This window comes from Papaver somniferum, chromosome 2, assembly GCF_003573695.1.
Source record: "Papaver somniferum cultivar HN1 chromosome 2, ASM357369v1, whole genome shotgun sequence".
Lineage (NCBI taxonomy): Eukaryota > Viridiplantae > Streptophyta > Magnoliopsida > Ranunculales > Papaveraceae > Papaver > Papaver somniferum.
Window position 1 is genome coordinate 20,049,682 of NC_039359.1, and position 26,616 is coordinate 20,076,297.

General features: G+C 36.6%; 1 protein-coding gene across 1 annotated transcript; it reads right to left on the bottom strand.

Moving 5' to 3' along the window:
- Nucleotides 1–20,699: 20,699 nt before the first annotated feature.
- LOC113347096 (glutamate--tRNA ligase, cytoplasmic-like) lies at nt 20,700–24,131 on the bottom strand. The gene is made up of 6 exons (XM_026590685.1): nt 23,942–24,131; nt 23,363–23,459; nt 23,107–23,260; nt 21,882–22,999; nt 21,240–21,707; nt 20,700–21,141 (listed from the first exon to the last, which is right to left on the bottom strand). The coding sequence occupies exons 1-6, from the start codon at nt 24,088–24,090 to the stop codon at nt 20,932–20,934; spliced, it is 2,196 nt and encodes a 731-aa protein (XP_026446470.1). The 5' UTR covers nt 24,091–24,131; the 3' UTR covers nt 20,700–20,931.
- Between the last annotated feature and the right edge of the window lie 2,485 nt (nt 24,132–26,616).

A 26,616-nucleotide genomic window follows, 5' to 3' on the forward strand; every position in this document is an offset into this window, starting at 1 on the left:
ATTTGAGGAGAAAACAGAGTATTATTGAGATATAACTTACGTACATGAGTACTTAGTATTGATGAACCAACATGAGAAATTGGAATAGAAGAACCGTTACCCATCTTTATTTCATCAGGACCTGTGTATTCTGAATAAGGGTGCAATCTAGCTAGATCATTCGTGGTATGATCGGTAGCCCCACTGTCAGGTACCCACAGAGCGAAAGAAGAAGACCCTTGTGTTTTAGTAGCATAAGCACGAGGAGCAGGTGATTGTTGTGGCTGAGCACGTCGAGGAGGTTGTGGTTTGAAGTTGCGATCAAAGCTTTTCCAGCACATAGGAGAAAGATGACCATCTTTGTCACATAATTGGCAAACAGTACTTTGTCGAGTACCAGCATTGAAGGTGCCAATATTAGGTCCTGGTAGAAGTCCATTATACTGAGAAGAAGGAGTCCGAGAAGCAGCAGCAACAACAGGTTGAGAATTCAGCAACTTTGTTTGTTATTTACACGCAGTTCAAAGGTGAGAAGATATGTGATGAAATCTTCAAGTTTCATAGTACCCATGGAGGTGGTGAGAGAAGTGACTATAGCATCATAAGAGGAGTCCAATCCAGCAAGAATACAGTGACGTAACTCGGTGTTAGTCACAGTAGTATCAGCGGCAGCAAGACTGTCAACAAGATCACGAGCCCTATCAATATAAGCTCTCATAGAAAGAGATCCTTTCTTCAGTACACGGAGTTCACATTGAAGATGATGAATGTGTGCATCAAATTTGGAAGAAAATAAGGATTCCAGGGAGGACCAAACTTCACGGGAAGTGGTAAGACGATGAACTTTCCATAATACAACAGGAGTCAGAGAGGAGAAGATCCAACCTATAAGAATTCGATCTTGTTTGATCCAAGGAGAATATTCAGGGTTAGGGTTTTGGGTGTTTTAAATAGTTGTAGGGGGACATGGTTTGTCACCATTAACATAGCCATCAAGTTCATATCCTTATAAAGAAGGTAAGAACTGAGCACGCCAAAGAGAGTAATTTATTTCATCAAGCTTAACAGTAATGATGTGATGTGGTTGTGAAAAACAGAAGAAGCCATCATAGATTGAGAAGAATTCAGAACTGTAGAAACTGTTGAAGATGTGGAAGACATGGAGAATCGAACAAGGATGATACCAAGTCAAGTTTTAGAATTGGTTAGGTTTAGAATACAAAGAGAAGAACAAAGAGAAGAGAAATAGTTTAGAACGAATAATCTTTTAATTGAATTCTTGAATACAATATACATGATATCTCTCTGTTTTTATATACAAATATCCTAGAGTTCTTAACTTGTAAAACAAGTGTTTCCTAGTTTACATAGTTTCCTGAGATACAACAACTTCTAAGTATAGCAAACTTTAGAGTTTGTACGTAACTTCTAGCTTGAACATTACGATATCTCAATAGGAGACTTACACATTTCATCTCCCCTTTGGCGAGATGTCAATTACTCCTGATGATGCACAGAAGATTAGTGGTCTTAGAATGAAGGGGAAAAATGTGAAATCTGAGGTTTATGAAATAACTTGGGATGAGTTGTATGTACTGGCTGAGGAAAATCTAGGTTGGCCAAAAGACAAGACAAAATTGGAGTTTGCCTGCGCTGCTAAAGAGGTGAAGTTTGTGGATTCTAGCACAAAGAAGTTGAAGAAAATCAAGTTCACTGATTTGAAAAAGTATTTTGGAGACATAAATGAGAAAATTTCAAAGCTAGGCGCACTGCTACCGCGTATTTGTTGTATACTTTAGGAAGTGTGATATTTACCGATAACAGTGGGAACAAGGTCAATGCTCAATACCTTCAATTGTTAAGAGAAGCTACCACAAGTACTCTTGGGGAACCGCGACCCTTTCTTTCATATTCGAGCAACTTGGAACTGCCTCTAGGTTAACAAGTACAAATATTAAAGGTTATTTCACCATGCTTCAGGTAAGTTTACACACTTTAGTTCTATTTTCATGACTAATCTCGGCTCAATATTAGCTTCTATTTTTAAGCCGAACTTAATTTTAATATGGTTCAGCTGATACAAATTTTATTGTTTAAGACGACCTTAGTTGGTTCGCCGCTTAACTGTGTTTTCCATATGAGCCGAAACTTCTTATGTTTCCCAAAGTCGACATCCTCAATGACCCAATTCTACTGATTCTAGTTAAAACGTTTTGTTTTTTTTTTCTTCATATTGTTGATGTAGGTATGGATATATGACCATTTCCCGGAATTGAATTTTTCTAAGGAAGATGACAAGTGGGCAGATTCATTCCATACCTCGGGCAAATGGATTTTCAAGGAAAATAAGAAGAGGAATAAAAAGGAAATCTTGATAGCTTTGAGATAAAAGTTAGACTCTTTGACTGTTGAACAAGTTGTATTTCAACCATACAAAAAGGATGAAGAAGATGATGAAGTTGTTGAGGATGAAGATATGCCATTGGGGATGTACTACGGACCTTTGTTTGATCCCCGTCGAGTACTCCGTCAATATGGGTTTATCCAAACGATTTCGGTGCTAGAGGAATTAAAGTTCAAGTTGTTGCCCAAGGTTTCTAAGGGAACTAAGAGTACGGAAAGTTCATGGATACCGAATATGATCCCGATGCTACCACTGATTGTTGGGATAAATTGGAAGAGAACAAATTAAGTTGGGTTAACTTAGAAGAGTTGCGTGACGATACTTGTGAAGTTGACCCGGCTTATATAGATTGGTATAACCAAATTTCACATCCCTTAATCATTAATTGGGAAAGTCAAGCTTTGGTAGATGCTAAGAAGGAAAAGCAAAAACAAAAGGAAGTGGAGCCGAAGACGAGGAAGAACTCAAAGGGCATTGTTGAAGATGTTTCAAAGGCTTAGTGAACTATGGTATATTGAGTGCACACTTTTAAAGTTGTTTTCATTTTTTTTTTGTATATTGTTGCTTATTTGCTGTAACTAAATTTTATTAGGTGGTAGGGGGTAAAGACGTGTTGAAGATCATGAAGAAGAAAATTGATTGCAAAGCAGAGATGGGGTGGAAGAACAAGAATATCTTTACAACCGTTGGGATGGAGTAATCAACAAAGGTGAAGGTGCGAGTGGAAGTGGTGGTAAAAAAGGTCGTGGTGGTGGAGGTAGCAAATGCGGTCGTGGTCAATGAATGACTATGTTCAAATTGAAGTACACTAGGTTTTATTGTTTGGTTTTTAAGTAATGTTTGAATTTAGCACAATGTTATTTACTTGAAGAAAACAATTTTATGTTTTCGGTACAATGTTACGATGTTTAAGTACAATGTTATGCTTTTATGTTTAAGTGAAATGTTATGCTTTGAGTACAATGGTAATATCTAAGTTACAATATAAGGTTCGGCTTATAAATACGTAATGCGTATTAGCCGAACTTACTTGCTGACATTCCTTAATACTCTAAGTAAAAAGGTCGGCTTATAAGTGTTTAATGCGTACCAGGCGAACTAATTTGGTGACATTCGACAGTTCTCTTAGTAATAAGTTCGGCATAAATTTCCAATTTCGTTTAGAGCCGAACCAAACTGCTAGCACTCGATAATTCTCCAAGGAAAATGTTCGGCTCAAATTGCCAATTTGTTAAGAGCCGAACTAATTGGAAAGTATTAAAATATTCTAGAAACACGTAAATTACTTAACTGCTCTTAAGGTGATATAAAAGCAAAAAATTCTCTTTCGGGTCAAAGCATAAGAAACACCGAAGAACCTCTTCGTTTCCTCTCCTCTTCTCTAGCCGAACCAAGTCGTAGAAAAACGGTTAAAATCATGTTTCATCGCCGAAATCAATCGTCGAATTATAAAAATTTGATCGTCGATTAAACACAGCTATAAAATGGCTCGTGGAAAACAAAAAGCAATTGGTAGGCGGTCAAAATATTCTTCTAATCCGTCAATTGAAGACCAACAACTGTTAGAAGGAGTTCAAACTGAAATTGACAAAGAAGTTCAATCAAGTGAAGAAGAAACCCCATAAATGAGGATTATGAGGTATTTTCTACAAACCCAACTATTTAATTTGTTGATAAATGAAGTTTCTTTGATTGTTAGATTAGGTTTAATTAGAAAAACCTAGGTATTTTTCGTAACACAGAGAAAAGTTCGTCTCATATGTTGGAATTTACTAGAAGCCGAACTTATATTGAAGAACGGTTCGGCGCATTTTAGAAATCGTCGATCTTTGAATATCTTAGGTTCGGTTGTTTCGACTGGCTTACTTATAAGCCGAGCTTGTTTCTGTAACTTCTATTATCTAAGATATGACGTGTATTCTGTAGGATTATACTTAGTTATGTTTTTGTACTATGTATATGAACCAAAAAGGTAAAAGCAAAAACTTGGAAGATCAACCAGGTGTGGAAGATCAACCAGAAGTGGAGGAACAACAAGAACCAGAGAAGAAAGATGTTACACTCCGTATTGTTAGGTTTCACATTCCTGATGATGATGATGATGTAATACCTGCGCGGGATGATGGTTTACCACATGGTCTTCTAGCCGACGGAGGCATGGTGTTGATTGGTTATAGAGAGTCTTGGGATAAGAGGATATATGAGACTCCTGACCATTGTCGTGCGGTCTGATTTTTGAGACACCAAAGGGATGCACATTGGGATTTTTTTTAAAGAGGTTCCTCCGGTGGTTGTTATTGTGCAAGCCTCTGGTTTATAGCCTGCCATTAGATATGGTCATCATGAATGTGATAGAGTGACGGCCTCCGCTTTTGCCGAGAATTTTGTCCGGAGACTTACACATTTGATCTCCCATTTGGAGAGATGACAATCACTGCTGACGATGCGAATAAGATTACGGGTCTTAGTGTCACCGGCGAAAGCGTGGATGCAGCGTTTTATAATATGAGTTGGGATGAGTTATATAAGTTGGCGGAGGAAACTCTAGGTTGGCTAAGATCAATAACCGAACTAGAGTTTTATTGTTCTGCGAGAGAGGTGACTTCTACCTATGATGATAAAGGTACATTGAACAAGAAAAACAAGAAGCTCAAGTTATTGAGGTTGAAAAACTATTTTCCGGATACAGCGGAGAGGGTGAAAAATGGAGAGTTGGTGATGACTGAGGAGTTAGTGAAGCAAACTGTAACAACATATATAATGTACACTCTTGGAAGAGATATCTTTCCATACCTTTCTGGGAACAAGGTGAGTGCTCAATATCTCTAATTTTTCAAGGATGTTCACTCCGTTAATAGTTATGCTTGGGGGACAACGTCACTTTCCTACCTACTCAATCAACTCGCACAAACATCTAGGTTGGCAAGTACAAAAATTGGAGGAAATTTCACTATGCTTCAGGTAATTATCATCATTACATTTGAATTTGTTGCTTAAATTTTACTTTTTTTAACACAAAAAATTGGTATTTCAGTCTAAGGTTCGGCTTAAATGTAAACCTACAATACAAGCCGATCCTTCTATTGTAAAGGTTCGGCACATACTTTAAGTTTAGTTGTGTGTCGAACCTTTACAGTTCAGAGGAAAACCAAGCATTTATCTTTTTTGAATATTGCCAGAATTCATGATCAATAGAAATTTAGTTTCTTTGTTGGAGGATATTTTGAGAATTCTTGCATTATTGATGTAGGTGTGGGTATATGACCATTACCCAAAATTGAAATTGGCCAAAGTACATGAAAGTTGGGTTAATACAAGGCCAACAACATATCGATATAAGTTTGAGGAAACCAAGAAAAGAAATAAGAAAGATGTGTTTATTAAGCTGAGAGAGAAATTAGACTCTTTGGATGGGAGTGGCGTCGTATTTGAACCATATTTGAGAGATGTTCAAGAAGATTATGTTGTTCAAGATAATCATGTGTCGATAGGTATGTACTACGGACCTTTATTTTATACTGGTGATTTTGTAATATATGATCCTCGTCGAGTACTACGTCAATTAGAATCTACCCAAACGCTCCCAGTGGTTAACGATAATTTCAAGTTGTTGGCATTGGGTTCCAATGGAACTAAAAGCACCACCTCTTCGTGGTGCCCAAAACATAAACCAGAACTAAAAGCACCACCTCTTCCCAAGTTGAGTCGGGCTACATGGATTGGTATAATGAAATTTCACATCCCCTTATTATTAATAGAAAAAGTCAAGTTGTAACTGACAGGGAGAAGGAAAAGGTTTCCAAAAAGAAGTCCAAGGCCGTTGACATTCAAAAGGCATATAAAACAATGGTAAGCGATGTCTTCCATTTTTACTTGTTTAATTGTTACTTCTTCAATATTAAAGTTCTTCGACTTTTAAATGGAACCAGGTTGAGGCGGGTAAGGAGTTGTTGAGAAATTTGAAAAAAAGACTTTCTTGTAAAACTAAGATGACAGTGGAGGAGCAAGAGGATTGGTACAACCAGTGGGATGCAGTCATAAATAAAGGAAAAGGACCGAATAGACCAAAAAAAGGTCGACGAGCAAGAGGTCATGGCAAGAAGGTGAAGGCTCAAGTCGAGCTGCTAGGGGCGGGCCAACTGATGAAGACGACGAGAATGTACGTCCTAAAGGGAAAAGAGGTCGTGGTCAGTGAACTATAAGTTTGAATGTGTAAACTGCCTTGAATGTCTGGATTTCTTTGTTATGAGTCGTGAAGTACACTTAGTTTTTTATGTTTTGTTAAATACACTTGTTTGGTTAAGTACCTTGAATCGTATGTTTTAATATATTTTAGAATGATTTTATATGTTTGGTTGGAATGTTTGCTGGTCTTTGAAACAACATAAAGGATATTAGTTCTGCTCAAATTATTACTTTCGTAGTAGCCGAACCTGTTGCCTTTAACTAATTTTAAAGGTCTGCGACTGTTGTTCGGCTCATGAGTGTCTCGAATCAGCCGAACCCTTATTTCAACAAGTTTGGTTAATAAAGAAATCGTTACTATGAGCCGAACATTACACTGATTTCTGTAAAATACAACGATTATTTTTTGTTTTTCCCAAAAAATAGATATGTTGTGGCTTTTTCTATATATAGTATTCTATTCATAGCGTTGGGTTTGCTTAACTCATTGTTTCCTTCTATACTAATTCATGGGACCATTCACCGTAGAAGATGATAAGTTGCTTGTTAGAGCTTTCATTCGGACTTATCGTATTTATGGTGAACATCCTGATGTGCATTATTCGATGTTTTGGAGAAAAGTAAAAAAATTCCATTTTCGGTTAGATGGAAATCCTAAACATCGTACGCGTTCGGAATTAGCTGAAAGATTCCAACAAATTCGTTATACGATGAAAGATTACATTAGAGTATTAGGATGAGTTAATCAATATCATCCCAGCGAAACTAATGAAGAAAAAGTGAGGAATCCAAAAGCTTAATGTTGCATTATAGAGTAGTTTAGTTTGTTTTTTTTTTATAAAACTAACTTCTTATTCCTTTTTATATATGAAGCTAGATTTCAAAGCCTTTGGGCTATAAGCCATGGAGGAAAAAGATACGAGCTCGGAATATGTTACAGATGGCTGAAGAGAAGAATTCTGAGATTTATAAGACACCTTTGCGCCGAGATACACTAGATGGTCGAAAAATTTACAGGTTCGGCTTTTAAACGAAAATATATGTCTGCTGAACCTTGTAATGTTTTTCAAAATCTCAAAAAACTAGTCGTTGGGGTTGGTACGTTTAGTCTGGTTCGACTTGTAATTTGAATGACGTATAAGCCGAACCTTGTAGATTTAAACAATATTTGAAAAAATAGTCGTTAGAAATAGTATAATCCATCAAACATATATATACCCACATATGGTATCTCATTAACAAAGCACAAAATGGGACCCTCTAGTCCTAAGTATACTCTAGAAGATTATTTATCTCTTTGCAAACATTACGTAACGTACTATCCGGAGAAGGGTGCCGAGCGACGGGTAAAGGGTCTAATGAGTATGTACTACTTGGTCAGAAATCATGAAGCCTTCACCAACAAAACAGGTAATCCTAACAACCGGGATAAGACATCATTGGTTTGTCGAATCGAAACAATTAAAAATAAATTTAAGGACTTCGTAGCTATGGTTCGGATTGTCAATCGATATCGGCTTAAAGGTGAAACAAATGATGAGATTGTTGTTCGAGATCTAGAGGAATGGAGAAAATGGAAAGGAAAAAATTTCAAATACCAATCTCACTACAACATTCTTAGGAAGTTTCTCATAACTCGTTTTGGTTATTAGAATCTTGTAATGGTTAGTGATTTTGTAATGGTTAATTTGTAATAATGATTTAATGATTTCAAACGAATTAGGTAATTTAATCTCAGTTTACGCTTCGACTATTAGCAGAAATACAAACAGATAAGCCGAACCTGCATACTTAAAAGTTTTATGTTCAACTAATATGGTTCGGCTGTAGAAATAAATTACTAATAAGCCGAACCATAACACTTCAGAAATCTTCTCAGGATCGTCTTATTAGAGAATGTAACTAATAAGCCGAACATTACTCTGTATGTTGCGAAAATGTGCATCATGCTAGTTCGGCGCACAATGATCATCATCTTTAAGCCAAACGAAATTAATTGGGAAACCAACCCAGGATTCGCTTATTAGAGAATATAACTAATAAGCTGAACATTACTCTGTATGTTGTGAAAATGTGCATCATGCTAGTTCGGCGCACAACTATCATCATCTTTAAGCCGAACCATACACTCGTAGTTCACTTTCTTTAAATCTTTGCACCAACAAAAAATTTAAAAAACCACAAAATATATTCAATTCATAAGATGCGCTTTAGGATACATTATATAACATTCATAATCTCATATCATCCTAGGCATCCAATGAAAACAAAATGCAAAAAAAGAATATATATCCACCCAATGTATTAGATTAAGTATTAGGGTGATCCTAACCTTACAACATTTTATTCATCATCTTCAAAAACATCTTCTTCATCATCTACATCATCATCATCCGTTAGACTTGTTAGTCCGTATTGAAGCGGTGGATGAAAACTTCTTCAAAGCTCCATCTCCGTAGCGTAATTTTCACACCAATCCATCGAGTAGTTTTCTTGAAAAAGAGGCCAAAAAGCTAAAGGACACAATGGAGGTATTGGGAAACCGGGTCTACAAAAAGTTAAAGGACACAATGGAGGTATTGGGAAACCGAGTCTACGCTTAAGACCGATATAATGGCAGCCTTGAAAAAATGCAATAACAAGTCTTCTTTCTTTCACACTCTCATAGCAAGGTTTTGTTGGCGGCGCGTAGGTGAAACAATTTTCATCCCTCACAAAAGAATGAACAACGCAATAACAAGTCTTCTATCTTACACTGTAAATCATAAATATTTTTGTATACGGTTCGGCTTATATTAGCATATCCTCTTCAAGCCGAACCGTGGAATTTATTTGGCGCGACAATAATTCTATGACAGTTCGGCTTATAAAGAATTCAATCGTACAAATCGAACTGTTCTTATTTAGCAAGGTTCGACATACAAATTATCTGCCGAACCTAACTTTGTTGCGCCGAACTACATACAAAAATCAAAAAAATTGATGAATTCAAGCTACAAAACGGACATTAAACAACGTCTACACCAAACCTGTGTATTATTAGCATTGGGTTCCTCATCCATGTATTTATCTTCGGGATTTGGCTCCAAAAAATCATCATCTTGAGCTTGAGAAAAAACTTGAGTTTGAGATTGAGTTGGGGTAAAATCATTTTCATAAAATCCTCCTCCTCCTCCTCCTCCTCCCAACTACAATCATTAACAACTAATTAATAAAATTAACACTAATCATTCAAGGGTATTTTCGTATTTATGAAAATAGGTTGGATAAGGGATACCCTAGAAACACTTTGGAATATATACATAAATAGATCTGTTTTGGTACCTCGTTTTCAAATCTAAGCCACTTTTTTTCTTTCTTACAAAACTAGGCCAATGGAGCGGATTCCATCCAATCCCGTTATCTCAGTCAATATCTCGTGCTGACCGGTCAATATCTCGTCAAAATCTCGTACAGGGAGATCTCATGAAATGGATGAGATTACTAAAATTCCCTCTCATGTACCTGTCAGTAATATAGTTATCGGCTATAACGTGTTTCGATCTGAACCCCTAATCCAAAAGCAGGAAGTCTCGAAGATTTTTGAACGGCTGCGACTTAATCCAATATACATCATTACCCTAAAATCCATTCATTCAGTTCTTCCTTTCCTGTTCTTCTTTCTATCTCTGTTCTTCACCAGCCATTTCCGAAAATAAGAGAGATTAATGTAGAAAATCTAGGGTTTGAGATGATTTCTGAGAAACATAGTGGTAGCTGCAGAAAGGGTGGAGGATGTTGAAGGCGAGCTGAGAAAGGGGTTTCGATTGTGGTTGCGAGCTAAAAAGGGATGCGTTGCAGTTGATTATATTTTATTTTATTTTGACTTAAAAGTTGCAATTGCAGTTGATTTGAGATATGATGATGAAATACAAGTAGTTGATGGTGGATTTGATTTGGGTTTGTGTCGAATTTCCAATCTGACTCTAGTTGGAGATGTTACAAAAATTCTTTTAGGGATTTGTGGTTATCTGCATTTGAGATGAAATTGATGTGTTTGCTGATTGAGACTTGGTAGAGGATATTTAACAGTTTAATTACGATGACAAGATGGAGACAAGAGTGGTTGCTGTTGAATTAATGAAATGATAGGTACAAGGTCGTGAAAGGGTTGGTTTCATAGAATTGGAGACTCGAGCAAAATCAGTGAAGAAATGGGTTGGTTGTGAACAACACTCAGTACTCACTTTGCTGGTGGTTTTGTGGTGATGTACGTCCAAGTTAGGTATTGTTCAGGTTCAAAATGATTATGAATGTGGGTTTGTTATGAAATGTAATTTTGCAGGTCAAGAAAGCTATAATGAGGAGCTAAGAAATCAGAAAAAGCCTACCTTCTCACGAACTGAAAGTGGAACCTGTTCGCAGAATTTCCTGAATGACGAGAACACAGAATGAAACAGGAGAGTGGATGGAGACATCTGTTGTATACTTGAGAGCAGCAGGTGGTGTTCGCGTTCAATTTGGGGAGGCATTGCTACGGGAATTCGAATAGTAGGAAGATAAGAAGTTTTGGAAGTAATTAAAGGGGATATGTGGCATGAAAATAAATGGGTTCTCGTATTTGAATGAACATGGAATTTGGTGTTTGTGTGGTGAAAATTGTGTTAGAAGGCAGCAGAGAAGTGAGAGGTTTGTGAACTGAAGTTTTGATAAGTTAAGACAGAAACAACAGTGAAGAACATAAACTGCTTCCATTGATTTTGAGAGTGAAGGAAGGGGTTAAATGAATTTTTAGAAGTTCATAGAAACAAGGAAGTTGGGTTATGGCTTGATTTGAATTTGAGAATGTCTCTGTAAGAGTTTTGAAGAGAGAAACCATGTGATAGCCTGAACCTATTGCCGTGGGAAGAAGAGTTATTCCTGCCATTGATGTTGGAAGAGATTAATGTGTATTTTATAGGTTTGAATGAATTGGAAATGGGAGGTATTGGTGGAATTGAATTATATTGCAGGGAAAGAGATAGAATCTGGTCTTAGAAATCAAGAGGGAGTTTATCTCTGAAGCAGCAACAAAACGCACACGAGGTGCTTGTTAAAATGCATGAACCGCATAACTCTTGTTTCAGCCTAAACTGAATTAGCTTTGCCGTCAATTAGATACTGCTTCTGATGGATTATATACACCCATAGATGGGTTGAACTGAGAATGATGGGTTTTCTTTGCTTCTGAGAATGATGACAGGGAAATGGTCGTGATTATGGTACATACATGGGTTGAACTGAAACCGTTCCCCGATTTAAATCAGGACACAGACTCAAATCATCGATTCAAAGGACTTTTTTGTCATTTTAAGTCCATTTAACTGGGCTAACTTTCCATCCATCGCTTGTGGTCAAATTATGCCTAGTTTTGTAAGAAATAAAAAAAGAGGCTCAGTTTTGTAAACCATAAAAAAACGGCCTAGATTTGTAAAAAGCCCAAACACTTTCATGAGGCCCCAAGACTTTCATGTATGCCCCAAATGAGGGTTCTTACAGATATATAGGCTGCATTGTTGCACTTATGAGGCGGAAATGCTGATTTCATATGTAGTTAAGTTTGAAGCCCAGAATAGTACACAACTGGAGAATAATGCGTCCAGACAATCTGCACAAGAGAGGTTCTGCCCTTGCGACCCAAACTAAATGCATAATGTGCAATGGTGTTGAAAAGATATAAATAACGTATGATTAATTTTGTTCAGTTGTGCCCAGTCCTCAATAATACTTCCTCCGTCCCAAATTAGTTGAGCCAATTGATTTTAAATTTTGTCCCACAAATAAATGAGTTATTTCACTAATCAAGGGAATATTGTAGCCCATTTCTTCATTTTTTTTGTACACGAAACCTGCCATTAAAATTCCATATATGTATAACCCATATTTAAGTATAAGTAGGAATTGATTACGCAAATAACCTTTTACAGGAAACTAATTTCGTTATATTTGATACAAATAGTTTTAACAAATTATAATCCGTAAAAAAACTCCATAAATAATTCTTTGACTTCCCTATAATAGTTATCTCCTAAAATATCTCCATAATTGACATTTATTTTTTTCTTTCCTAAAAGAGAGCTCGCCTAACTAACCTATTTTTTACCGTTTGTTTATCTTTCAGTTTTTTGTTCGACCAAAAAAACCTAATTATCATCATGGAGTTCTAGGAAAAATTAAGTTTTCACGATGTGCAATTAGTGAAACATTCCCTTTTCACACTAATTATATTTGGTGAAAATTCTAGTTTTCCGTGAAGACTTTAGCCTTTTATCCGTAATAATATTGTGTGATAAGTGAAAATTACAAATTTTTTGGTTTCACCTATTAATAATCACAATTATTACCTTTAGCAATGGTTTGTTTTCATCGATAATTACAGTACCTTTTAGAAAACAAACTCAATAGGAAAAAATAGTAATTGAAATAAAAAAGCAAAAACAGATTCAACAGAAAAAAAAAACGATGGTGGTGGAGAAGTCACTGGCGATTAAACTCATGGAGCGGTACAAATTTATTATCAGTAATTCTTCTTTCATAGTAATATATATAATAGGAACGGAAAGAAAGGCACGACACGTAGTTAATGCATATACGTTGCATGTTATACTAGCAAATATTGACTATCCTTATCTCAACTTAATTAACGGAACCACCAAAAATAATGCGAGTATAAGTGAAGTCATTCCCACTTCTACGGCCCACATATATGCCATAAATATTTGCCGTAAATTAATGATTTTATTTTCTTTTTTTTTTTATGTGATGGATAAAGGTTAATTTAGTCATGTAGGAAGTTTGAAAATCTAAATTCAATCTATAACTACTAATCTTAACCGCACATATGTTTTGAGTTAGACATATATATCTTGTTATTGATGGTTTATGGAAGGAAGAGGGTTCAAACTTGAGTTACTCAGAAATTTTCATTTTCTTAAACCATACCATGGTTTTTCGTAAATTTTATACCGTTGAAAAACATTTTAAAACGCCTATCTACGTAATGAATATAAACATGACTATCAAATTATACATATTTTTTATAGTACCAATAATCAATTGAAATGATAGTTTTAGAAAGTGAAAATTTACGAGTAACCCAAGTTTGAACCCTCTCATTTCCATAAATCCATCAATAAAATGATATATATGTCTAGCCCAAAACATAAGATGTGCTGTTAAGATTAGTAGTTTTAGATTGAATTTAGATTTTCAAACTTCGTACATGACCCAATTAACCTTTATCCATCACATAAAATAAATAAAAAAATAAAATCATTAATTTACGGACAAATGTTTATGACATATATGTGGGCGGTAGAAGCGGGAACGACTTCTCTTTTAGTTAAGCTGAGATAAGGATAGTCAATATTTGCTAGCATAACATGCAACGTATATGCATTAACTACGTGTCATGCCTTTCTTTTCTTTCCTATTATTACTATCAAAGAACAAAATTAGTTTGATTGGGGTATATGTATACCCAATTTTAAGTGGACTTGTATTAAAGGCTAAGGGGAATTCCTAATGAGCGAAGTTACAATACTACCCTTACTCTTTATAATTCTTATTACCCTAAATCAATTTTTTTTTCTTCCTTCTTCTCTTCTTCTTCTCCTCCACAACCATACCGACTCTCCATCACACCACCATCAAAACTCGTCGATTCGAAAATTCCGATTAATCTTCAAACATGGAGCCACCACGGCCGAAACTTAATTGTATGAAAAACAAAAATTAATCGAAAACCCAATGAATACAACCTTGGAATTGCTTTGTTAATTCAAAAGAAAGAGAAGAACAAAGCGGTTGAAGAAGAAGAAATCAAAGGCGCTGAAAACGGAGAAATGACGCGATTGAGAAAGTAAGGGCCTACTTAAACTCACTCTAGTACTTCAACTTCATGTTTGCATGTCAAATTAGGTCAGAAAAATCAAAATTCTGAATTTGCAGTTATTTAGCCGGCAAGGTGTTTGTTCCATGACCTTGCTGACGTTTCATAGCTAGGTTTAGCCGGCAAGCTCTTAGGTTGAAGATCCTGACGGCTGTTAATATCTATAACTGCTACTTACAGGGTCGGCAAGGTATTCAACCTAGGAACCTGCCGGCATTAGTTTTTTTTTAAGTCGGTGGGTTATAATTTTTTACCCTGCTGACTGTATTTCAATTTTTTTGTGTCTCATGATGCCTTCAAGTTATTTGAGTTTTTATTACGCCGACAGGTTATTTGATTAAGACCCTGCCGACTATGGTTTAGCCAGCAAGGATTATAGTTATAGACCCTTCCGACTTTTGTGTCGCCGACAAGGTTATATTTGTCGACTCCAATGACTGTTGATTTTTTTAAAATTTTTCTTGTTTAGGTCGCAAAAGGGAAAGAAGAAAACTGTTACTCCTCCTTCAAGACCTCCTCGTGTTGGTGAAAAACTCTTGACTGCAACATATCGAGGGGCATTTTTTGAGCCTGGAACGGTCAAGATCCGTGTACGGAATGATTCTCAACCACCACCGGAACCAAATGATTCGGATGAAACTTCAGATGAAGACCAATCAATTCCATCTTTTAGAAGAGACGATGATGATGATGATGTTGTTGAAAGAACTCCAACTGCTGGAGAAGGTAACAATAATGATGATGATGGTGATCAAGACATGCCACTTGTTGGAGGAGGTAATTATGATGATAATGATGGTAATGGAGATAAAGATAAGGATATCGAAGATGAAATTGTTGAAGAGGTAGAGGAAGGAGGAGGAGAAGGAGAAGAAGAAGAAGAAGAAGAAGAAGAAGAAGATGGAGAACAAACTCAAGCTAATGATCAACAAACCCAAGCTTCAACTTCAAATGAAACCGGAAAGAAGAAGAGGGTTATCACTAAACCAGCTGATTCTCACATGCCTCCTCCTCACTTGATGGTTAAACTGAAACTAGGTGAGCCTCTAAAGGGGACCCCAGAAGATGGTGGAGATGTTATTTTGGATACAAAGACTCATGGGCATGTCAAATACAAAATACTGTCGTAAGTATTTTCAATTTGTCTTTGTTTTTTATTTAAGTGTATCTATGTTAAATTTGCGTCAAGTTTTTGTATTTCTTTTCATTTTGTGTTTTTGGTATTTAGGATCACAAGCATGCCATTCGTATCATGAGGCACCAAGCTTCATGTTCAGTGCCTAAGAATTGGGATCTTGAAAAGGAATGTGACGATGTGCAGGATATTGTCAAGAACTCCGGGTTGTGGCCTGAGAGTTCGAATATTGAGCATGATAGAGTTACCGTATCTGCATTCTGTGAGAGGTTCTACGGAGAGACTGATACAATGTTATTCACATTCGGTGAGATGGCGATAACTCCCGATGATGCTCATCAAATTCTAGGCCTTGAGGTTGAGGGAAAATCAATCAGTGAGGGCTTCGATAATGGCATTTCTTGGGAGGATATCTTCAAATTGACCAGAACTTTGTTCGGTTGGGATCGGATTGAGACGGAGTCTATTCTTATGATGAAGGATGATCATCTAAGCAAGAAATTTAATCTGAAGAAGTTGAGGGACACATTATCTGGGAGCAAGAAAATCTATGATGAGGAAAGAAGGGTGGACTTGGTGCGAATCAATGCTACCGCGTCAGCTTATTTGATATACGTCCTTGGCAAATGTATCTTCCCGACAGTTCTGGAAGCTTGGTAGATGTCAGGTATATGCAACTATTGGATCCCTTAGATAAGATGCATGAGTATTCTTGGGGTACTGCGGTGGTATCCTTCTTGAACAATGAGTTGAGAAAGGCTTCAAGGGAACTCACTGAGAAAGTTAACGGAAATATATGTCTTCCAGGTAATTTTATTGTCTATATCATTTATATTTGTAAAATTCTAGTAAGATAAGATTCTTACTAAACTTTGTGTTTGCATAGGTTTGGATATATGAGCGCTTCCTTTCCAACTCCTACGTAAAAGTAAATGAGAATATTGCGATTGATAAGCCAAGAAGACAAAGATACAGTTTTAAGGGTGGTTAATGATATGCCGCAGCAGCTTATGAACGTGCGAATCGCCTTGGACAAATTGACTGGGAATGAGGTAATATTTGAACCGTATCAAAATGCTAGAAATCAAGCTTTAATCCAAATGAGAGATGATGTTGCATTATACTACGGTCCCTTGATGTTCTCCCATGGATTTTCAATGTACGATCCACATCGGGTAATGCGACAATTGGGTTACGTCCAAGAAGAACCCAATTTCAATGCTGAGCCGTTCTTTAAATTCGTAAGGGGGGGAGTGCAGCACGTCCCAAAAAGGTATTGACGTCCGTTACGCTCCAGCGCCAGTTAACGAGCATTGGAACGGAAGACGTGGTCGTAAAGTCTATACGAGTCTTTTGGACGAGGTGACCGAAGGTCATGAATCTCATGAGAAATACATGACGTGGTACTTGGGTTGGGCTCGTCCTACTGTGATTAGGGAACCGACTGCTGAACTATTGGCTCGTAAGAACAAGATGGCAGCGAAAGACCCAACAATAAGTCTTAAGTTCTTTGTAAGTATTTTAGGATTGCTTTTACTGTTTGAAGATGACATTATCGAATCATTTTATTAATTGTTTGTTGTTTAATTGAAAATAGAAGGAGCATTTGAAAACCTTTGTGAAGGTAATTTGTTGCGCGAGAGACAGAGGAGAGCCTTTGTCGATTGAAGAGCAAACCAAACACATTGACTATGCTACCACTGTTGACAATGAGGATGCCTATGAATTGTTCAAGCAAGCCGATGCTGAAGTAAAGAGGGAAGAAAAATCCAGGAGAGAAGCACAAGCCAAGATGAATGCTGACAAAAATATGGCTCGTTCCCGCGGTGATGGTAGTGGTGGTCTTGATAATGTTAAACGGGGCCGTGGTCGTGGTTGTGGTGGTGAATGAATGCATTTCTAGTTTATTTCTTTATGTTGTGGTAAACAAATGTTAAGGTTAACGGTTGGACAAATGTTTTTTTTTAAGGTTTATGGGACATGTTTTTGTATTTTGGACAAAAAGTGTTGGATTTCTAGTTGTTGAATGAATGGTTTATTTAGCTATGTAAAGTTTAAATAGTTCCTCGGGCATGCTTTTGTTAAGTTGCATTGCCAACTAAACTAGGGTCGGTAAGGTTGTGAGCTGTCAGACTACCGGCCCTAACAGCAGAAGAAGTTTGCATACCAGGGTCGGCAAAGTAAGCAGATTCATACCTAGCCAGCTGTTTAGTAGCCGGCAAGGTATTCTGTTATTGACCCTGCCGACTACGTGTTGCAGAAAATACCTTCTCCTGATGCTTAAAATCATAATAAGGTCGGCATGGTTATAAAATACGATCTTTCCGACTATATCATAGCCGGCACGCTACTGACCAAATACCTTCCCGACGGTTATACAGAATAAAATGATCTCCTGATGCCTAAAATCATAATAAGGTCGGCATGGTTATAAAATACGATCCTGCCGACTATATCATAGTTGGCACGCTGATGACCAAATACCTTCCCGACGGTTATAGAGAAGAAAATGAACTCTTGATGCCTAAAATCATAATAAAGTCGGCAGGGTAAGAAAATTACGACCCTTCCAACCAAACGTAATCGGCATATTGGGGAAACAAAAACCTCATCGGCGAATTCAAAATTCAAATTTTTGCAAGTACAATTGCATTGATTGACTACCATAACGGCCAAATTTGGGCACCATCCTATAAATACACTACTTCTCTCTACGAAACAACACACAACTATTTTCATATACTCTCCAAAGCTCATATCATCATATATTCCATCTAACTCACCCGATAGCTCTCTACATACAACAATGACATCATTTGATTCAAATGAAGATTTGGCAATCACCAAAGCTTGGTACGCAGAAACTCGAGTTAGAAGGCAGTCCTCCGTAAGGGTGGATGCCGAAACCTTTTGTTCTAGGGTATATAACAAATATAGGAAAAACTTTGGGAATCCTAATGGAAGAAGTGTTCAACAAATTTATGATAGGCACCTAGTCATCGAAAATGCGATACTTATTTAGCTATCCAAAAACCGATTGTCAACGCTACCAACTTCAACTTGTCCATTGAACAATTTGTAAGCATTTTTGTTGTTTATTTTATGTGATCCATGTTGTTTGATCTTCCAACTTAAACCGCACTAACAAAGTAAGTTTGTGTTTGTGTTTTTGTAGCATGAAGTCGTCAACGCGCGCTACTTGGAGGAAAATGGGGAAGCATTCGCATTCGATGTAAGCTATCAATTCATGATATCCGAAATTCCGGAGTATGCCCCGGAGATGGTGGAGGGTGTATCGTCATCGGATTCCTCGGGCGAAGATTGATGACTTTAGAAGTTTTAGTGTAGGTTTTGTGGGTAGATCTTTATATAAACCCTCATTAGACTATAACCCATCCACTAGGGTCGCCTAGAAGTTCAAAGGCTTGGTGCACATGCTAAGTGCATTCGTTGTTCTGTCGACAAGGATTTAGATTTTATGTTTCAATCAATGTAGTAACCAAAATTGCATGAATAAAGTGAATTACATCTTCCCATATTCTGTTTTCTGTTGGGTATAACTAAAGGTCGGCAAGGTTACGTTGCCAACTTTTCAACAGCCGGCAACGTTAGAAATTATTTGCATGCCAACTATACGTCATCCGGCAATGTTAGAAATTATTTGCATGCCGACTATATGATAGCCGGCATTGTAGGAAATATTTACATGCCGACCATAAGATTGCTGGCCCAAGATAGTCGGCATATTCTTCATTCAAAGACCATTCCGGCCTAAAAAGGGTCTGTGTTTTCTTCATCCGCAGACCATGCCGGGTAGACTTAGTCGACACCTTATTCAAATGTCGACCATGCCGGCGAAACATAGTCGACACCTTATTCAAAAGTCGACCTTGCCGACCTTTCACATTTTCAAAACCAAAATTTTTGATCGAAATCGAACTCATAAGACAGACAAAAGGTTTAATTTACTGAATTCATAATTTCAAAATTTTAATCTAAACTCAATTAATTAACGTAATCAGAATTTTTAGTGCTAATTAAACAAGGATATATTAGCCATTTAGAAAATATATGGCTAAGGGGTGGCCTATTTTACTTCTAAATGTCTTGGGTTTTGTCTCATTAGGTATACCCCAATTAATATGGGTATACCCCAATCAAGCCATGATAAATATGTACGGCTCCATGAGTTTAATCGCCAGTGACTTCTCCACCACCTTCGTTTTTTTTCTGAATCTGTTTTTGCTTTTCGTTTTTTTATTTCAATTACTATTTTTCCCTATTGAGTTTGTTTTCTAAAAGGTACTGTAATTTTTGATGAAAATTACGATTTTCACCGGATACAAACCATTGCTAAAGGTGATAATTGTGATTACCAATTGGTGAAACCAAAAAAATTGTAATTTTCACTTATCACATAATATTATTACGGATAAAAAAACTAAAGTTTTCACGGAAAATTAGAATTTTCACCAAATATAATTAGTGTGAAAAAAGGAATGTTTCACTAATTGCACATCTTGAAAACTTGATTTTTCTTAGAACTCCATGATGATAGTTAGGTTTTTTTGGTCGATTGAAATAAAAAAAAGAGAATAATTGTGGGAACAAAAAAATGAAAGATAAACAAAACGGTAAAAAATAGGTTAGTTAGGCGAGCTCTTTTTTAGGAGAGAAAAAAATAAACATCAATTATGGAGATATTTTAGGAGAGAACTATTCTAGGGAAGTCAAAGAATTATTTATGGAGTTTTTTTAGGGATTATAATTTGTTAAAACATTTTTTTAATTATTGGATAAAGAATATTACATGAACTAGTTTGAAGCCTACCAAGCTAAGCTCCAACGACATACTACTATATTAATTGATCAGGTTGCCGAGCTAGCCAAAGGAGCCAAAGCGAATGGGGGCTGAGATGATGTCACAAAAGGGGCAAGCTAACACTACCTTTCATGTTAATTCTTACAATATTACGCCATTAAGCGCTCGAACCTGGAACCTCCTCGAATGCATGAAACTTTGGGAAACGAGGATGACCAGCTGAACTAAGTGCCTACTGATACTTAAATATGGGTTATACATATATGGAATTTTAATGGCGGGTTTCATGTATGAAAAAATGGCGAAATGCGCTACACAAAAAGTTCCCCGTTTAAGAAATAAATCATTTCTAAGTTTTACAAGTTATTATCCATAAGGATATACTTGTAAAAAATACTTAAACACACTCACAGTAGATCCCTAGTTTAATTTAAGACGGACAAAAGAAAGAAAGTAAAACTGATAAAATCCATAACCACATTTCTACCTCACAAGGTTTACTTCTGTTGTCTACCATCTGGAATTGCAATCAGAACTACAGGCTTGGAGGGTCTAATAAAAGGAACATCACATCGGAAATATCCCTTCCTCTCCAGTTGTATTATCTCTCCTTGCTTCAGATTACGGATGTTGGAATCTCCAATTGCTAGAATCTCCTTCTTAGTGCAAGGATTTAGCACATCGACGAAATCTTCATTTTCTTCTAGCTGCAATAATCATAACCATAATAAAAAGTATATCAATCATCAAACCACATAGTAAATTCAACCAACATTAAAAAGAAACCAAATAACAACACACTTACCTTCTTCTTTGTGATGAGATGGTCCAACTCGACCAATGACAGATTCACGAGCTCGTCCATTTCAGCTAGCCATGTAAGCTTCAGTTTGGTGGTCTTAACAGATCCTTCAAGGTGAAGAACTCCAGTCATGTTTGTGACAATCCCGTCTTGATCCTTCTTTATTTCTTTGATAATTGCATTTCCCCAATCCATCAGTGTGATTTCCTCACCTACTGTTATAAGGGAAGCATCAGCATTGTCCAACCAAATTCTCTTTGCGTATGTTGTGGCTTTGGTACCAGCGCCTTCAAACTTCTTATGCCGAGGTAATATGCGGACAAATGGTTTTTCAGGTCCATCAATCAGGGTTAGCATCACACGGCGTTCTTCAAGGACAGCAGTGTGTCTTGCACAAACAGGATCAATTATTTTCTTGTTAATTGTCCAGAGTTTGTCCCACTCCATGAGATTGAGATTTTTCGATGCTCCCTACACCAAGAATTTAAAATATGAAGCAAATATTAACCTCTGGAAAATAATGTGATTTAACTATTAGTATTAACATTCAGTCTCTATCCCCCATATATGGCAATCTCAGTAAATTCATGGAAAACAAACTCTACCAAACACAAGTTCAAAAATCTTAGTGAAAAATGCTCTTACCTGTTCAAGAATGAATTGAATTAATGCCTCAATTTTCAAGCCTCGACGTACGATTCCTTGCACAGTAGGGAAACGAGGATCATCCCATCCGTCAACCTTACCATTTACAACAAACCAAAGAAGTTTACGCTTGCTAAGAAGCGTATACACCATATTTAACCTGCTAAACTCATAAATTTGAACCCCCCGTAGTCCCATGTCCCCAAGAATTCTGTAATACTGTGCATTGCGATCATGATACTCACTAGAACGGAGTGCATGTGTAATACCTTCAATTGCATCGACAAATGGACATGCAAAATCATATGTTGGGTATATCTTATACTTGTCACCAATACGATGGTGAGGAACTGGATTGCAACGGTAATAAACAGGATCTCGGAGTGCCTTATTTGGGTCCTGCATATCTAACTTACCCCGAAGACAGCACTGCAGACCCCTCTCTGACCCTGCGATCATTTCCTTCCATAATTCCATATTTTTCTCTGGGGTATTACTCCTAGATTGTGATTCAATTCCATCCATCCTTTCTATCTTCATCTGCTCTCGTGGGGTATCATCAACATATGCCTTACCTTCACGTATCAACTTCTCAGCCATGTCCATCAACTGAGGGAAGTAGTCAGATGTGTAGGTAACAACATCACATTTGATACCCAGGGTCTTGATGTCAATCAGTAGACTTTCCACAAACTCATTGCTCTCTTTGGAAGGATTTGTGTCATCAAAACGAATAATTATTCGACCATTATATCTCTGTGCAAAGTATAGGTTAAGGAGTGCTGCTTTCGCATGCCCAATATGAAGATACCCGCTGGGCTCTGGGGCAAATCGTAAGCACACTTCTCCAACTTTAGCATCAGGAAGGTCCACTTCAAAAGTAGCCCGACTAGCAGCTTTACCCTTGTCGTTTGTCTCTGTATTTGTCGCCTTAACATTCTGTTCTGTTTCCTTTGCCTTGATCACAGCTGGTTTCTCTACCCCTCGTTTACCAACATATGCCGATAAAACCTCATCAAGCAACTCCTTAAACTCTTCTGCTATCGAATTGAACCAGCGAATTAAATTCATGTACTTCTTTGCCGACTTCCTTAAACTCTCCCATCTTTGTCCACTGCCTGTAATAGACAACAAAATAGACTATAAAGATAAACATATCATATCACTTCAAAAAAAAAAAGAAAAACTGTAACCAAATAGTAAAACCTAGATATGAATTGTTCACCTGCAAGACCTGACCAAATTGCAATATCTGCAACTGACAAATGATGATCAACCAAGAAACTCCGCAGAGACAGATGACTATCCACATGCTTGCATGCATTCTCAAATTCAGAACCTACTGATAAGACACAGCTATACTCTAACCACTCGTCAATCTGAAACACAAGAGACCAAAAGCAATTGGAGACATCAACTAATGGCAACAATCTGTATTCTGGAAATCAAAAGAAAAATTCTACACAACAAAGTAGTATTACCAGGCCAGATTCGAATGCATTTTGTCCATAAAAGTTAGGTAACGATGATACACGACCAAGATAGCGTAACAGTACATTAGTTCCTTGCAATTTCAATCTGAAACACCATATAAAGTGAAGAAGAATCACTATTAAGTATGGAAAGCTGATCCAGCAATTGCTATAATAACGAACTGATAATTACCAAAGAAGAGCTAAAACATGCGAGATTAGTATCTGTCAATTATGTATAGCCTGAGAATCAATCCTAACATTCAATTAACCCAATCAACCATTACCAGATTAAATATGGACTAAACATGGACTATTTAATGGATACCCAAGAAGAGAAAGATAGCTATACATTTCCTTTTCAAAACCTAAAACGCTATTCAACTGTCTCCATAAATACTAGATCTATGCAATTCAGAAACCAGGATATTAGGTTATCGACAGTAGGATAATGTTTGTACATTCTGAGCAATTTCATACAGATAACAATAGAAAACCCTAATTAAACCACGTGTTGTTTAAATTCGAAGGCATATACTACAATCAAGACAAAGATGTAGTAAAAACATAAGAAGAGTTGAGATTTACCCAGAAGAAGAGAAGATGAAACATGGATTAGAACCAGGAGGAAGACTTGAATCCGCTAAGACAGCAACGTTAGAGATTTTTGCAGCAGCGATGACTGAAAGTGGTGGATTATCAGCTGGGAACAGTAACTTCATCTTCTCCTCCTTCATCTCTTCAAAATCATAAAACCCTAATTAGAGTTGGCCGCTACTTATAGAAACGTGAACTTGTGAGTCTTGTGACTTGTGACGAAGAAAAGATCAACGAAAGAAAAGTCAAGACTCAAGGGTAGCCAATTGGAGGCGCCCATAGCAAAAAGAAGGAGAAGAAAGGAAAAAGCAAGAGGGGCGCTCACAGTAAACAACAAATCTAGAAAATCAGACGAAAAATATTACAGTAAATTATGGCACGGGCATGTATTAGTCTTTTGGAAATACATCTCTGCGAAATTGTGAACTTTTAATGGGAAATTGTAACCTTTAATTCTTCTTCAGTGTAAATATTTCGTTAGGCAGTGATTAAATATAATCCACGTTCAGGTTAAATGCAACCGAGATACCACTTTCAAAATTCAAATATACTTTATTTTAAAGATGATGATTAAATACAATCCAAAAAAGTCAAGTCAAATCCAACTTATGATCCAAAATAACCACCCAAAAATAATTAACCGTTTTTCATTACACTAAGTTTATAATTAGGGTTTCTTTTCATTTTTTCTTCTTCACTAAATCAATTATTATTCAAATCCTAGTCATAACACTTATTCAATGAGTGACCCAAGTTTTAAAAATCTAGGCCAAACCCTAAATGAATCGGAACAAAATCCTTGTTGTACAAATGAAGTTAAGGTTTATGAAAACAATGAAGAGGTAAGCATCTTTGTTTTTTTGTTTTTTGGTTTCTTTCATGGTTAAAACTTAAGCAGTAAAAAATTCAGATGAAAAACTACTCGGCCGGGTTCGATCGACCACGAGGCTTATTGGGTTATCTAGGATGAACGATCCTTGTATGCAATAGATGTTCGACCACGGGGCTTCATGGATTATCACCTATTTTTAACTCGGTCAGTCGTAGATGATCGAATTATGTTGCAAGAGTCGGTCATAGAAGCTGACTTCTATTGATGACTAAATCTGCTTAGATCGCTTCTGTCTGACTGTGATGCATTAGAGTCAACCACTAATGACTAACTACTTAGGTATCTTGGATCGCTTCAGTCTAAATGATTGTGATGCATTATGGTTAACCACCTGTGGCTGACTACTTAGGTATCCGGATGTTCATGTCTGGATGACCCTATGTATTTATATTTAGTTCTTTCATCTGACACTTCTAACATACTTAATATAATTTTCAAACTTGTTTAATAGGTTATTCCCAATCAGATTGAAGAAATTTTAACTCAGGTATATGTATGTTTGGAGGACACATAAAAAAGATCAATTTGTTCAGAAGAAAAAGAAGGGGGGCTCGCTTTAGATGTTATCACTTCAAATTCTTCTGAGCTGCCAGAACCTGTTAAAGTTTTTGGATTTGATTCCATGAAAACCTTTACAACCAGTAAGGTAATATCCAAGGTAGTCAATATCAATTGTACAGACTGATATTACAAGTTTTTATCGGGTATCGGAAAAAACCTATACGATATTGAAAATATCGGCGATACAAAGATGAAACGCTATTATCGGTTGTACAGGCTGGTACAGACCGATATATCAGGTTTACTTATACACCGACAATTGGTTTCAGTGAATAAATTTTCCATCTACATGCATCTAATCTTTACAAACAAGCACAACGTCAATTGGAGAAGGTAAAAATTCCTAATATATTTATGATATAAAATCAATGACTGTGTGGTAGGATATAAGATGGAAACCACATTTCGATTGCAAGGCAAGGAAATATAAAAGATAAAAGTGAAGGATACTAAGAAAAATTTACCGACATAATGGGAAAACAATCACAATGCTGATTAATAAACCACGTTGTATTTTGGAAATTTGAGATATATGCATGATTCTTATTATTTTTTACTATGATTTTATATATGTTTGAAATTCTAGTTCTAATAATGTATCACCGATAAAAACCGATATTATCTTTTGTATAGGTGTATCGGACCTGCCCGATACGAGACCGATACGCGATATTAACTACCTTGATAATATCAAAAATATCAAATTGTTTTGTCATTCAGTAGAAGTAACATTGATGTGTTTAACACTTATCGTGTAGATTTTTGGTTCAAAAGATGAAGTTGTAGAATGGTGCCGTGATGTGGGAAAGAAAAATAATATGGTGATTGTGATTGTAAAGGGAGAAAGTAAAATCAATGATGTAAGGGTTCGTTTGTTGAATTAGCATGTGAAAGAAGTGGAAAACATAGAAATCTTCAAAGTAGATAAAAGTTTGTTGATTCAAAATGTGAAGCGAAGAAAAGGAACAACAACAAAAAAAGTGTGAGTGTCCTTTTAGACTAAGTTCAGCATGTCTAGATATTAATACATGGAAATTAACCGTCAAGGTTGGATATCATAACCATTTGGATGCAGAAAGTCTATTAGTCCATGCATATGATGCTAGATTAATGAACGACGAAGAAAAAGATGTTATTCTATTGGCGGTCGGAGGCACGAAACCTAAAAGCATACTCAACACTATAAATGAGAAGTATCCAAATAATGTTTCTA